Below are 16,178 nucleotides of genomic sequence, written 5' to 3' on the forward strand. Positions count from 1 at the left end.
AGGACCTAAAAAATCCGAAGAGGGGAGAAGCTGAGCCATCTACAATGACGACACCACCGGTGGAGCCCTGCTGAACGAAACTCACCACTTTCCCGACGACAGAGAAGATCTTCTTCCAGGAGAGTCTTCTTCTCTTTGAGCTGGTGGTACCAACCAGTTCGCCTTTTTCACCTTCCTGGATCGTCTCATGGTTGAATCGCCCATGCCAATCACCCTGACGGCCGGATAGCCACACTTCACCACTACCGCGAATAAAAGGGTAGTACATTTTAACCGGGAAACTCCGCGGCTGGTTTCTTCCCTGGCAGTGCAACGCCCTCCAGCTTTCCTCCACGTCGAGATCTTCTCTTCCCCTGGACAAAGCCCTTTCTTGCACCCGCTGCCAGGAACAACTGCCCCCGCTGGAGCTTTCTCACCATTTCAGGTACTGTGTCCCGCCTGGTCTCCCTTGCAACAGACTGTCCAAGGTGTCCCGTAAATCCTTGACTCTCTATCCTGGGGTAACCTCCGACCTGTTAACATTACCTTTCTAACTTGATCCAACCTCTTTTTGACTTTCCTGCAAAGACTTTGAGTGCATTTCCACTGTGTGATCTTGGGCACATTCCGCCTTGCTCTCTCCAAGAGTGGGCCTGGCCTATGAACATTTTGTTCTACAGTAGACCCTGCATTTCTTGACTTGCTGAGGTTTCTTGAAAGTGTTGGTACTGTGTGATTTTCCTATTCTACCTTTTCTCTCCCTTTTTTAACAAATAATTGGAGTGCCATCTATGGTTACGCGCTCACCTTTGTTTTGCTAAATAAGTGGTGTCTTAACCTTGACTTGTCAAATAATTAATTAGGGAGGTGTATATATTTCTAGTGACTGTGTTTGAACTTGCTTGACATATTAGTGCCAGTGTATTTTTACAAGTGTGTTATTAAATAAATAATTATATACTTTTATACCAAAGCTCTGGTCAGTGTTTGCTTGTGCTACTGTATTTTTAGTCCTATTGTGTATACTGTATATACTGCCTAACTTCTTGAGAGAAGTTTGACTGCTCAGCCACAGCTACCAGGTAAATCGGGGTGGTACAGACTGCTACCAATTGGGTTTACTGCTGGGACTTTTTGCAGTGGTCCCTAAGAGAACTGCACAGGTTTCTGCCTAACATGGTTAACACATGGTTGACACATTTTTGTTTAGACGACAGATACCTATGGACGAAGAGGTGGCACAGATTATCCCTATAGCAGCCATAGTACGAAAGGAAATGGCAATGCTTGAAGGAACAGATGATGACTGTAGACCATGGAAGACAGTGATAGTTATCGAAGAAGGGTACAGACTGACTGACATAACTGACAATGACATGTTTAGAGATGACCCAACAGACGATGAAGTAGTGTTTTTTATGAGCATCACATACTAGAAAAGGATAGAGAAAAGGGAAGTCCCACAGAGAATGGCAATAATGTTGCAGTGTCCAGCATTTTTTTAAGAAGACTTGGACAAAGTGCCAAGCATCCTTTGGACTACAGGCCCCTATGACGTAGGTCTATTAAAAGGTATAGAGGAAGTTAAAATAAAGCTGAAGCCAGGGGCAATTGTACCTTTGAGCAAGGCAGTACCCCATGTTTCGAGAGGCTGATGAGGGTATATTCAAGACCATCTCAGCACTGATGGAACAAGGTATTCTGGTGCCATCAGAATCATCGTGCAATACTGCAGTGTATCCTGTGAAAAAATCAAAGGGAGGGTTGTGGAGATTCATACAGGACATGAGACCGATGAACCAGATTGTATAGTCAGAGTTTCCTTTAGTTCCTAACCCGGCGACGATACTATGCAGTATCCCATGGAAGCTCAATATTCATGGTGATTGATTTGAAAAATGCGTTTTTCTCAATGCCGTTGCACAAGGACTCACAAGACTTGACTTCATTTACGTTCCGCCAGACTCGACTGAAACACACTTGTTTGCTCCAAGGGTACTGTGAGTCTCCATCAATCTTTATCAGTGTCCTGCAGATGGACTTCGGCAATATTGATTTGAAAAGTGCGGTGATACAATACGTAGATGACATTTTAATTTGTAGCACTACAGAAGATGAGTGCAGACAAGACTCGATTCGGCTAATGACTTTCCTAGCAGACAAGGGATACAAGGTAGACAAGGAAAAATTGCAGTATTGCCAAGAAGAGGTGTTATACATAGAACAGTTGATCCCACATGAGGACAGAAGGTGACACCTGAAAGGGTTGAGGCAATTATGAAAACAGCGAAACCGCACACGGTAAAATAGATGCAACAGTTTTTGGGGACTATGTAATTATGTTAGAGCCCGGGTGTTTGATTACAGTTCATACACAACACCCCTTTTGCAGGCTTTAAAAAAGGCAACAGTGGACAAAGTTACAAAAGAATGGACTGAGGAGATAGAGGAAGGATTTGAAGAGTTGAAAAAAGCAATTTGTACAGCTCCTGTTTTGAGGATTCCAATTATGCTGAGGAGTTGTTCTTATTCTCGCATATGAATGGGACAATCATGACTGCAGTGCTTACACAGATGGCCACATTGGGGTACAAGCCTCTATCGTATTACAGTGGGATTTTAGATCCAGTTATTAAAGGACATTTCCCTTGCGAACAGTCATTGGCAGCCACCACTTTCGCAATTGAGAAGTAATCAAGCATTGTGATGGGCTGTTCTATGACTTTTTTTGTGGAGCATGCTCTGTTGGCTATTTTAGAAAAACTCAAAGGTACATTGACATCTCAGAGAGCTTCTGCTTATGAAGTAATGATTTCGAACCCAATGATCAAAATTGTCAGCTGTAAAATAGTGAATCCTGCCACGTTTATAGCTGAGCCAGTGACAGAGAGTGACCATGTGCATGACTGTGTGAATTATGTTGAATTTTCTGATGATATACCTTCCATAAAAGAGAATGCATTCCCAGGATGTGAAATTCTCTTTGTTGATAGTTCTTCGAAAATGTATCAAACTAGTGGAGAAAAGCATTCTGGCGCAGCTGTAGTGAGGCATAGAGCAAATGGCAAATTTGAAGTGGTAGCAAGTGCAAGACTACCGTCTCACTTTATTTTGGTGCAAGCAGCACAATTGGTAGCGCTCATTGACACGCTTGAGAATCACTAAGGGCAGGAAGTGAAGGTGTACAGTGACTCTGCCTATGTGACGTCAACCACACACGAAGGGCTAGCATGTTGGAAAAGGAGGGGCGACCTCTGTGTGGATAGCACTCCAGTGCAGCATGAATCTTTATTGGACAGGCTTGTTAAAGCACTACAACTCCAGTAGCCATAGCAGTTGTTAAAAGCGCTGCTCACTCTAAGCGAACAGACTTTATTTCTTGCAGGAATTAAGCCACAGATACAGAAGCCAAAAGGGTTGCATATTCACGTGATATCTCAAGTTTCGATACTCCAAATGTTAGAGAGAAAGTAGTCACAGTTATGGTGGTGTAAGAAGGGTTTAATACATTACTGAAAGCCAATTAATGGAAATTCAAGGAAGTGCACCACAGGAAGAGTGGGAATTATGGAATTGAAGGGGGTGGTCCTTATCCCCCACAGAAGCACTATGGCAAAAGGACAACACTGGAAATCCGGTGATGCCAGTAGCATTATTAAAGGTTGCGCTTAAAGAGCTGCATTACCTGCGCATGTAACTAGGGAAAGCCTTGCTACAACGATTGCGGAAGACTGGTTTATTCCAAACTTGTTAGAACACGTTGCATTTTATCTAGTAAACTGCATCGTATGTCAAAACTTTACCACTGGGCATACACTGAGAATGATTAGAGGAGTAATTCCTTGACCGAATGGTCCTTTTCAGCATTTACATATTGACTATGTTGATATGCTGTGTAGTGGATACAGGTATCTGATAGTGGTGGTGTGTCCCTTCCCCAGGTGGATCGAGGCAGGTCCGTGTACACACCCTTATGCCACTTGTGCAGCAAAGTTTCTAGTACGCAAAGTCTTTCCAAGATGTTGTGTTTGTGAAGTGCTGAGATCCGATAATGGGCCACATTTTGTCAATTAAGTATTTGAACAGATAGGGCTTTTATTGAACATTAAGCATACGTTTTCTTCTGCTTATCACCCACAAGCAAACAGGATATGTGAGAGACTCGCAACCTCCTTAAAGAAAGGATAGCCAAGATAAAACTGACACTGAAAAGAGGATGGCTGTATTGCCTGCTCATAACTTTATATGCCCTAAGGAATCAGCCTGGTGCAGACCATCACCTCACCCCCCATAAACTAGTAACAGGGAGGCAAATGAGAACGCCCCTTACACCTGCATCAAGGAGTAGAAGTGATGCCCAGAGCACAGCAAAAATGTTAGGAAATGAATTAAATGAATATTTGACATGTATGATGTCTAGCATCTCTCTCATTTCAGATCAACTCAAGTACTAAGGGGGTCGGTCTCAGAACACAGATGAAAACCATTCAGCAACCGGATCAACTGAATTATCGGCACCTAAACTGTTTATTGGTGACACAATATTAATCAGAAAGCGGGTGATACAATGAAAGGATAAGAAAGGGAAATAAGTACCAGAATGCTGGGAATGAGGTCAACTACTAATCAAAGGAACTATCCTTACTCCTGAGGGATGGGCCGATGGACTAATCCTGTGCAAGGCAATAGCATTGTTAGGACAATGGGAAGCAGTTGTGGTGAATGCAGAAAAAGAATGCAAGGACTAAGATCACAAGGTTATTAACGTGGGTCGATGATGAGGTGGACCATTGCAGATATTATCCCCGAAGAATGTGTTTCTATGCTTAAGAAATAATGGCACGATAAAAGTTGGAGAAAACCTCAAGCGTGGTCATGCTTATGACATCCCAGTCATGAAGGGAGGAACAGCAGTCCTAATGGACCACTACTGAGCCTGTGGAACAAGAGCATACATGAAGTTGCCACCAGAATGGGGAGGAGTTTGTTCATTAGTACTGATGAACATACCAGCCCTAGTAGTACCACAAAGCGACCTGCAGATCACAGATTTTCCTAAAATGGATACACACCCGAGAAATAAAAGATTGCTTAAGCTTTCTGACAAAAGAGAGAGAATTATTTCTCAGCAAAATCAATAGAAGCCTATCGTGACATTCCAGATGAGCATACATTAATCAGCAGAACGGAAGTGATATTTACAGCTATATACATTCCAGGAATTCAAATTGCAGTAAACGCCAAGTGGTTACAAATCACTATGTGGGAGCTGCTTGAAACAATCAACACGATAATAAAAGGATATAATGCAATCAAAGAAGAACTGAGAGCCATCCGACCCATGGCCCTCCAGAACAGTTATGTCCTGGACTTAATTACAGCAATGAAAGAAGGCGTGTGTGTCAAGATCGGGCCTTCCTGCTGTCCATACAAACCTGCCCACGATGGAGAAAATAGAACCCTGACAGAAGCAATAACTATGCTGTAAACCCTGCATACAAAGATGATGAAAGAAGTAGACGAGACTGAGGATGAAGATCGGTTTTCGTCCCTGTTTTCATGGATCCCAACCTGGTTGGTGAATGCCTTCAAAATCCTTGTAGCAATACTACTGTTCATGTTGCTGGGATTCTGTCTTATAAGAATAATCATAGGACAGTGCAAGAAAACAGCAAATAAAGCAATTGGGATGAAGATAATGATTGATGTGAATGCTGTGACTGACGTACACACACAGACCAAAAACAGCACCCGTGAGCACCTGATAGAAAGTCCTCTGGCACCCCCTGCAACAAAGTTTTATTACCCAAAGGATAATAAGAACTATGGAGGATGTTAGGTGTTCTGTCAACCGACTAGGGAGTGCTGCATATGACCTGGAGGGAGGTGACTAAGATATGGATCCAAAAGAAATCATTCTGTGGAGTAAACATGAAGAAAATTGAGGAGGAGGTGGTCGAGGACTCAGAGATGCAGACGTGTAAGTCATTGATAGAACCCGCCCCCTCACCTCCAATATACTGGATGAGGAACAAGAAGACACTGTGCATGACACCAGGTATCCTTCCAATGCTGCATTAAATATATGAGAGACTTTATGCACTCAGACAAATGTACCGAATGTACCCTCAAACTGAAGTGGTAGCAGGAGATTTGCAGACACCACTGAATAGCAAAGAGCTGTAAAGGCAATCTGACAGGTAAAAAGTAACGTCATAAGGAGAAGATACGATGACACACAGAAACAATACAAGAATACTTAAAAAAATTAACATGTAACTGAAGAAACAAAGTAAACGTATATGAGTGAGAAGAAACCATATATATATAAAGAAGATAAGTAACCAGTTAAGTAGTTAATGTATAAATGCAGAAACGCAAGATAGATGAGTCACATAGAAGCTTGCTGCAGTAAAAAATATAACAGAGGGAAATCGGTCATGTTGAAAAAATGGATGTGGGCTCTAATATGATATGATAGGTCATTTATAACATGCTTAATACCCAGAGATTTCTCAGCGCGGACCCGGGGATGGAACCTGTGGTGCTCCATGTCATCTTGCTTCCAAGGCGAGCACGTTGCCCCAGAGGTATCCTCTGAATAAAAGTAAGCACGAATCTTGAAGGAGAGAGACCAGGGCTGCAGGACTGAAAAATGCTGGAAAATGCATTTGCACACCAACAAAGGCTTGCTGTTGGCCAGAGATCAAGGATGCCACAGCAAGAGCAACTGTTGGGTACAAAGGGAGTCAACAAAGATAACAACATACGCAGGACATATTTCTCTTAGATAAAGTAAATGAGCGAACATTTGTGAATGCCACATATTGAACAATTAAAGATTCAGAAAGCATATGTGAGATGGAGCAACCAAGTTTCCAGAAGCCAAAGAGAGTCATGACACTCAGGATAATTGAATCAAATAGCACTAAATAGAAAAGCGAAATGGACAAAATCATGGTCTCTTCACATGTGGTGCAAAACCAGAAAACAGGGCCTATTCATAAGCTCCAGACGAAAATTGTACTTTAACTCCCCTTAAAGTGCCAGGGAAGAGAATATTCAGCAAGGACAAGTACATAGAAAAAACCTTGGCTGAAGGCTTGGTTGATGAGAGATGGTAGACTAATTGGGCAAGTAGGCAGAAGTCCGACGTTGTTCTGTGCACTTGCTTTTCGTTTCGCTTACGTGCTGCTAACAAGCCGAATGTCCAAGGTTGGGAGAGAATGCCAACCAATCATGAGGGCCGATGCAATGGTGAACATACATTGTTGCAAGGGACAATCTGCTGTTGTTATGCTGCTATTATCTGTATTATACGTAGTTAGAGGGAGGTTCAAGGTATGCCTGCCAGATAAAGGGCAGCCAATTATGTTATTAAAACCTAAACAAGTTGTACATCTAGATGTTCCTTTAACCAATCCCTCCCTCCAATAGGTTTTATTATTGGCCACGTAGGGTGACGTCATAACTGACCCACATTGAGCCCTTGTCTAATCAAAATGTAATCGAGATTGTGTGGATTACGATTTGCTGTTTGCCAGGTTTCCCAACTTTGTTGAGCTGATATTAAAATAGTATTTTTCCATATTCTTTGAGTCTATTCAGGTATTTGGGTTCGAGATCATTTATTATAGTAATCCCATTCTGTGCACAAGAACGCTCAAAGGGGCTACTGCACACAACAGTGTTGGTTTGTGTATAGTATTTGATAAGCTTTTCCAGGCAAAGCTATTATATGGCTGAGTAATCACACCAGGTTTCAGCAACTGTTGCCATCTTATCGCCAAGAAGTACTGTTGTGGCATTGCCTGCCAAATGCTCATCCCATGCATAAATACAAATTAAAACTGTTGGCTTTGCTAATGCTTATTTGTTATGATTAGCAGAGGCCAATAAACCGGTCGCAGAGGAATTTGCAGGTCCTCATCCCTTCCCTCTATTGCATCATCTAGTTTTTGCTATGGAAAGAAGCCACAAGAATGGGCTGTTGGTATGCATATATTGCCATTAGCCCAATGCTCCATCAGACGGTTTTACCCAGCTGTAAATTAGAGGGCCATCATTTTGAAATGGGCCCCCTACACAGCTCCAGATGGCCCTGGACGGGGGGCATGACACATGAAGACTCTCGGGGTGGTAACCCCCTCAGTTTCAGAAGAGAAAAATTGAAAGCAGTGCAGATAATGGCCATGAGAGAAGTGCAGCACACAGTGAAAGCATGGCACAGTGAGGCACGACAAGAGGTCATTGATGGGGGTAGGTATGGAGAAGGAGGAACCAGCAAGGGGCGACGTACCAAAGTGGACAGGGTGGGCAGGGATTGGGCTAACGTAGAAGTCATCAAGGTGCATGACTTCATGGGTGTCGGCAGAAAGAGGATGACGTGCACACACATAAGAATTTGTGCAGGTGGGACAGCAAAATAATCAGGAGAGAAGAGTTGCTGAGGCAAATTTATGATGAAAGGAATACGCCGACTTGATTTACAATTATCGGTGGACCCTGACCATATTTCTGCTACTCTTATATTCTCATTTATTCACTCATTCATAACCGGGAGCTAGTATATAGTGTTCCGCAAATCTAGCTTCCGCATTAGATGCAAACAGATCATTGTGTCCATTATTTATGGCCTATTATGCTTTAAATGTTGAATACAGAGTGTCCAAAAAAAAAAGCTTTAAATTCACATAGGTGTGTTTGTTTGACATCGGTTGGCCTGGGGAGCCAAAGGTAGCTGTGTAAATCTCACCAGGCTCTTCTAGGCCACAAGCAGGGCCTAAATAGTTCCCACCTCCCCTATATTTCGAATCCTGCTTGTTTTTATTTTTAAAAGTATCGACACACACACACAGCACACACCCAGCACTGCCTCACAAGGTGAGACCGAGAGGACTAAAGAAAATGATTACTGATACCTAGCACACCACATACATGTACGTGCTTGGTGCTTAGAAATGCACCTCCAATGGGCTAGTGTATTGTTAAATCGGAAAAAGAAATCTAAAATCACAAATCTAGCCTTGTCCTACTTTCCCTGAAGTCATCACAGCTGCTAGTGCCCTTCTATCATACTCTTGACCACTAAAAAAACATCTCTTTAGATCTCTTCTACTCCAGGGTGAAATCCTCTTACTCCTCTGTGCTGTTCTCAGCTGCCCTTTCCTGTCATCTCTGCTACTCCAGGGTGAAATCCTTTGACCCCTCTGTGCTGTTCTCTCTGCCCTCTCTTGTCATCTCTGCTGCTCCAGGGGGACATCCTCTAACTCCTTTGTGCTGTCCCCTCTGACCTCTCCTGTCATCTCTGCTACACCAGTGTGAAATCCTCTGAATCCTGTGTGCTGTTCTCTCTGCCCTTTCCTGTCATCTCTTCTACTCCAGGGTGAAATCCTCTGACTACTCTGTGCTGTTCTTTCTACCCTCTCTTGTCATCTCTGCTACTCCAGGGGGAAATCCTCTGACTCCTTTGTGCTGTTCCCTTTGCCCTCTCCTGTCATCTCTGTTACACCAGGGTGAAATCCTCTGACTCCTCTGTGCTGTTCTGTAAGCGATATTCAATCAACACTACAGCTAAGTCAATGCCTAGTCTGGGATGCTGAGGAAAACCCTTATTGATGTTTTTTATGTCCAGTTCAGTACTCTGGATGACAACCCTTGTATAACACCCCCCTCTTAGAATCCCCCTGACCCCACTGAGCCAAGAAGTAGGTTTGTTTTGCAAATTTTAAAGGTTTATTTTGACAATTCAACAATATATATCTATCACACTTTATAAATAAATTGATAACTGATATCATACTTCAGAATATGACCGTGATCAACAATGGATAATGTTACAGGGGTACACTGATTTGGTTACTTGGGAGTAGTGTAGAGGATGAGGTAGCTGAAAATGCTTGATGGTTTCAAGGAAATGCAAGGTGGAATAAAATGCAGTACAGAAATAACTTGTTATGATTTTAGCAAAAGGTAATATGATCACTTTTTCTTTTGACAATTCACTCCCCCCTATGCAATACAAGAAATGGAAGGGGAGCACACAGTCTTCAAGAATCCCAACAAATCACACTTTATAATGCAATACACAGTTCCAGTTCCCCCAGCAAGCTTAGAGAAAATAGGTATGAGTTTTAAACACAGGCAAATTACTTTAATGTGGTTTGCAAGGAAGTGAAAAGGTGCTAAAATAGCTTTTAATTCCCTCTAGAGGTTCAGGGTAGGTGATGGCTACTTTATATTAGTTCAGGCTCACTTTAACAATACTCTATGAATGATTAGCAGATTGCAAACGAATTTTAGCAAAGAGAAGCAAAAAGCTGCTGATTTTTACAGATGAAGAAATCGGGCCAAATCGCAAATCGCGGTAAATTTCGCGAGTGCGTGTCTCGCGATTACGGAGGCACTATAAAGAGCAGTCGGTTCTAGGTCCATTGGAAAGCCTAGAATACCAGCTTTAAAATGATAAATTTCGTTCCTAGCCCAAACAGGTCAAGAGATACGGACGATTTAATAAAGGTAGATTTTCGGATTTAAAGTAAAACTCAAAATGACAGATGACAGCTCGCAGCTTTAAAATGACAGATGACACGATCTCTAGGAGGCAGTCTTACTTAGGTTAAAATATTTTGAATTAGATTATTTTAACTAAGAGATTGGGTTCTGCACAGTTCTGGCGGATACTCACTCCTAATTTTGAAATGAATGAGCCTCGTCCCGGATCTGGTCAACTGGACTGGACTTCGGGCGGTTCTGCTCACAGCGTCTGGGTCAGCTCTGCTCTGCTGGTCTAGCCTCTCTGGATACAGCACGGCTCCTGGTTCTGGATGTTTCTGTCACAGGGTTCTAGGCCAGAATCAAACAGCTCAGTCCGGCTATTTGAAGAGTTCAGTTGCAAAAGATTTTGAGGCCTGCTGACAAATACTTTTGCTTGCAGTGGGCCTTCTTGGTTCAAAGTTCTGTAGTCTCTGTTTAGCTTGGAAGTCTAAGTGTTGGATCTCTGGATGTGAAGTCGTCGGTCAGCACGCTCCGCAGCAAATGGAATTGAATCTCTCTACCTATCCCAGCAGTCTCTTTTTATGTGTTTTAAAAAGTGGGTGGAGAGGCTAGCATCACTAAGCCTGCCCCTCTCTTGATTTGATAGGTCAATAGATTCTTCGGTCCCTGATTTGGGAAGGGATAGTGTGTCAGAGTGATGTCATTTTTATGACCTGCAGAAATGACACTCCCCTGGTCAATGTGCACACAAATCTATTCCTGATCCAAATACATATTTCCCAGGTACACAGTTGTTTGACATCACATACACACGTCATATATTGCTAAAGATAGTCCCTGTCCCGACTCTGGCGTTTCTAGGAGCTTGCATTCAAAAATGGCAACTTATTTTCGGTTTTAGTGGGTTTTGCAACATTGGTTTTTCATCAAAAATTATACAAAGGTACATTTCCCTTCCACATATATCCCAGTAACTTTCCATGTCTCTAGCTTAAATACAGTGTCTACAATATTCATAATTAGCGGGGTTTTGCCCCAGAACATGGTACAAATCGGAGTTTGGACTCAAATTGTGAGGATATTTTCCATACTAAGACTCTCAAAGTTGTACATTCTTGTCATTTGGTTACAATAAGTTATCACAGTTTCTATCAAATATATATTTGTTGCAATTCAACTCCCCAAAGTGTTTGGGTCCGCCTCCAGAAGTCTGGGTGGGTCAGTGATCACATGTCTCTCCTTGCTGGTAGAGGGCTGTTGACAGAAAACACTCAAAATTAACATACCCCATTCAACTGAAAGGGGCTATTGTCTCTCTCCTCCAGGCTGAAGGGGAAACCCCCTCCCTCTCACTCAGAAGGGCCATGTGATATCCTGCCTCCTGTTGTGAGCCTCTGGGGTGTTAAGAGTTCTCAGCCTCTTGGCCTCTGGGAACAGCAGGTGGCTAAGATTTTTTTAATTAACCCACAGGCCTTTGAAGTCCAGTTGACTCAGGTCCCTTTGTCAGCCAGTTCTCCTGTCAGAGTTTATACTGCTAGCGCCTCCTTGTGGAATTTGTCGGTACTGCATCCATTTTTGGGATCTGTCTTGAATTACTGCATTTCAATAGAGTGGTATTTTGCTTGATATAATAGGACCCTTGCTTAACATTGTTTTGATGGCATCCTTACAGTAGAGTGGTGATGTGGAACCCGCCACAAGAAGGTTGTATCTTTGGAGTGGTATTGTGCCAACTGCGCGGTTCTCCTGGACTCTGGGATGGAATGATGGGCGGCGGCAGCTCATCCCCACATCTACCCAGTCTATTGATTCAGCATGGGTAAAAACCCTTGACAGTTCTCTCTGCCCTCTCCTGCTACACGAGAATAAATCCTTGGACTCCTCTGTGCTATTCTCTCTGCTCTCGCCTGTCCTCCCTGCTACTCCAGGGTGAAATCATCTGACTCCTCTCTGCTGTTCTCTCTGCCCTCTCTTGTTATTGCTGCTACTTCAGAGGGAAATCCTCTGACTCATCTGTGCTGTTCTCTCTGCCCTCTCCTATCATCTCTGCTACTCCAGGGAGAAATCCTCTGACTCCCCTGTGCTCTTCTTCCTGCCCTCTCCTGTCATCTCTGCTACTCCTAGGTGAAATCCTGACTCCTCTGTGCTGTTCTCTCTGCCCGCTCTTGTCATCTCTGCTACTCCAGGAAGAAATCCTCTGACTTCTTTGTGCTATTCGCTCTGCCCTCTACTGTCATGGCTGCTACTTCAGGGAGAAATCCTCTGACTCCTCTGTGCTGTTCTCTCTGCTACTCCAATGTGAAATGATCTGACTCCTCTGTGCTGTTCTCTCTGCCCTCTCTTGTCATCGCTGCTATGCCAAAGTGAAATCCTCTGAATCTTCTTTGCTGTTCTCTCTGCCCTCTCCTGTCATCGCTACAACTCCCCACTGCCTGTAGAGGAGCAGCCGAATGCCTCTGCAGGAAGTCCCGCCCCCCCCACCTGTATGCTGGAGGCCTGAGATTGTGCCATGCTTGACACCAGCAGTTGTGACCATTCTGCTGCAGAACTTTGATTAAAGGTATCCATTAAGAAAATCTTATCAGATGTACTCTCGAAGAGATGACAATCTAATGGAGGAAATCTCCAAAGGAATATGAAAAGAGTAGGAAAGGGAGCTGAGTCATAAAATGCGAAGTATGACGCACAGAGAAGGCTGGCTGAAGAAGATGCACGACCCTTATAGAAACTGATGACGACATAAAGTTGAAGATGACTTGCACTAGAGGTGGGCACAAGATGTCCACCTGACAGTAGAGACCCAATCACAACCCAACCCCAACCCCTTATAGAAAGTATACGCAGATGTTCTCCTTGAGCCTGTCACAACTTGTCGTACGTTTTTTGGATTTGCTACGTAGTATGACATCACGTATGACACATTTTGCTATATAAATGTAATTTTTTATGCAATGTAATGAGAGACTCGAGGGAACGTTTGTTGATGTCTTTTGTAACTCCCTGTTTTACACAATAATAAAACAGAAACACTTTGCCATCTTCATGAGTTGGTTTGATTATTTGGTGTCAGAGTTATACTGCATCCCATCCATTGCACGCATGTTACCAAAAGGGCTCTAAAAGCTCACTCCCATCACTTATCCCTTTGTTGACTTCATTCTGTATGTTCTGGAATATTTGAGTTGCGCTCCACTTCCTTTCGGCTGGTGTTGGTGTTATTCAAAATACTTTAATTAATACATTAAATAGTATATAATGGTCACAGAGTCTGTCCATACATTTTCAATTACCGAGCAGACACGCTAAGGGTGGGGGAATGGGGTTCCCCCATAGGTGTATGCAGCTCTAGGCACCTAACCTAATAGTGAAACATTAGAGAAAGAACCTATATATGCATGGCTATTCACTGCCATACTTTAAAGCCTCAAGATGGATGAATGCGTTGGTAATTCAGTGAAAACGTTTCTCATCGGGTAGATAGTGTTCCAATCAAATTGCAAGGTTCGGAATGTGACTGGTGTGTGCCCTTGTTACCTATGGGATCGTAGCTTCTGGGGGATGTGGTGGGTGGGACACCACTCCAGTGTTGCTCAATTGTAGTTCTGAATGTACTGGTGTGTGCCCTTGTTGCCTACTGGAGCGTAGCTTCTGGGAGGATGTGGTGGGTGGGACACCACTCCAATGTTGCTCAGTTGTGGTTCTGAATGTGAGTGGTATTTGCTTGTTACATGTACTTGCGATAGCCAAGGCTTGCGAATTAGGAAACCCACCTGAAATGCCTGAGACCAAATTCATGGAGGAGAACGGCCCTATATGTGAAATGTAAAATATCCCTTTAAAGTTTGTAATGCAAGAACTTGTCTGCTTGCCTCATTGTCGATTTGTAAAACAGAGCTTCGGAGTGTACCCTGGCCCCACCCCCCACACTAACCCTCTTTGTGACTCTCTTTTCCAGCGCCTCTCCATTGCAAAAGAGTTTGGGGACAGAGCTGCTGAGAGGCGGGCCTACAGCAACTTGGGAAATGCCTACATATTTCTGGGAAAATTCGACATGTCCGCCGAATATTACAAGTGAGTGTCATCTCTGTCCCCCTCGCCGGGAGTAATGGACCAGTGTGTACAGCAAAGCAGAGAACGAGATCAGAATGTCTTTCTGAGAGCAACATGTTCGAAGGTTTCACCATATGGAAAGGTCTTTAGTAAGGGAAGGCGGGTGACCATACTACGAGGTGTGGGAAGGAGTATGTCGTGTGAGTGCAGGTGCTGCTTTCAGAGTAGCAGGATACTGTGTTCACCCAACAACAATATCCTAGGCATACCTGCCTACATTTGAAAATCAAAAACCCTGAGATTTATGTCCCGCCCACAGTCACAAGACTCCGCCCATTTGCACATGGCTCCACTCACACACCCCACCCACCGGTCAGTAAACTCGGCTGTTGTAACCGTCATTAGAAATACGTTTGCACTTTACAGTGGAATGCAATAAATGTGAATGTCCAAGGACATTAGCCTGCGCCAGACAGGATCTAGATGCAACATGAATGTTAACAATTGCCACACTCAGATACATTTGTTGCATATTAACAAGTACCACATTTAGATAAAACAACGATCATTAGCCTACGCCAGACCCAGATAGAATTGTGATTGTTAGCAAATGCCACACTTAGAGTTGTGAACCTTAGCCTGCATCACATCTAGACAGGTTGGTAAACTGTCAGCAGATACCGCACTTAGATAGAACAAATATTATCAGTAACTTCTACCTAGAAATTGCTCCTGCTGCATTGGTTCATAAATCCACGCAAACACTCCCATGCCATATCATTACACTTAGTCTCTACTTCACCATCACACAATTAGAATGCAGCTATACCCCTGATCAGTTCGGCCTAGCTGTTCACATACTAACATTACCCCATAAACACCTCATCACTAATAAAACGCAGCTATCCCATGACATTCCGGCCTACCTGCTCACATAGGCGTTCCTCAGGCCTAACGCCGCCAGAACCCAGTCTGGGTGTCCACCCACCAGACTGCACACATTCAACTGATATCTTCTCCACCTAACGCTAGGATGCAGCTACCATCTGGCAATTACATCAGCTGTACACATAACTGGTGCACCCACGAACCCTACAACATTTTCTCTCTTTACTGACCTGGACTGCGGTCCCTGAGGGCGTTCAATCTACCAGCGCTTTGAGATCATACCAATGATATATAGAGCGCTATATAAATGCCAAATAACATAACATAACATGCATAACCACCCAAATTGCATAGGACGAATGGCAATCGCCTTCCATAAAAGCAATACACACACAAAACCAACAGAGGATATTTTCCACAAATAATGTTTTTGAAAACGTTAACGTGTGTGCATGTTTTAAACTGCAAGAACCAATACAAAGGTTTTCCCTGGAACTTGCAGTACCGAAATTGGACATTTCACCTTAGTTGTTTATGCTTCAAGAGGTTATATAGTGCGGTGATGGGGTGTCCAGCCTGCAAACCTGATGGCTGGGGCTCAATCCCTGAGGTCGGCTAATTCATGCATTCAAAGAGGACCTTCAATGTTTATCATTTTAGCTGGGGGCCCGAGGCCACCCTCTGAAAAAGTGTGTGGACTCCGTCCACCCGCGTGTACCCTCAACTTGAGCCCTGGCAAACTGGCCAAAAAGAATGGAAGCTGA

The 16,178-nt window shown here is 43.5% G+C and overlaps 1 protein-coding gene across 5 annotated transcripts in view; it reads left to right on the forward strand.

Annotated features, from left to right (window-relative positions):
• Positions 1–16,178, forward strand: part of GPSM1 (G protein signaling modulator 1) — a 1,136,422-nt gene that overhangs the window by 414,393 nt on the left and 705,851 nt on the right. For all 5 annotated transcript variants that reach the window (XM_069609568.1, XM_069609567.1, XM_069609566.1 and 2 more), the window contains exon 6: positions 14,432–14,547. In XM_069609568.1, the coding sequence (XP_069465669.1) occupies positions 14,432–14,547 (116 nt within the window). The remainder of the gene's footprint in view (positions 1–14,431; positions 14,548–16,178) is intronic.

Source organism: Ambystoma mexicanum, chromosome 8 (genome assembly GCF_040938575.1).
Source record: "Ambystoma mexicanum isolate Mex_15411 chromosome 8, UKY_AmexF1_1, whole genome shotgun sequence".
Taxonomy (NCBI): domain Eukaryota; kingdom Metazoa; phylum Chordata; class Amphibia; order Caudata; family Ambystomatidae; genus Ambystoma; species Ambystoma mexicanum.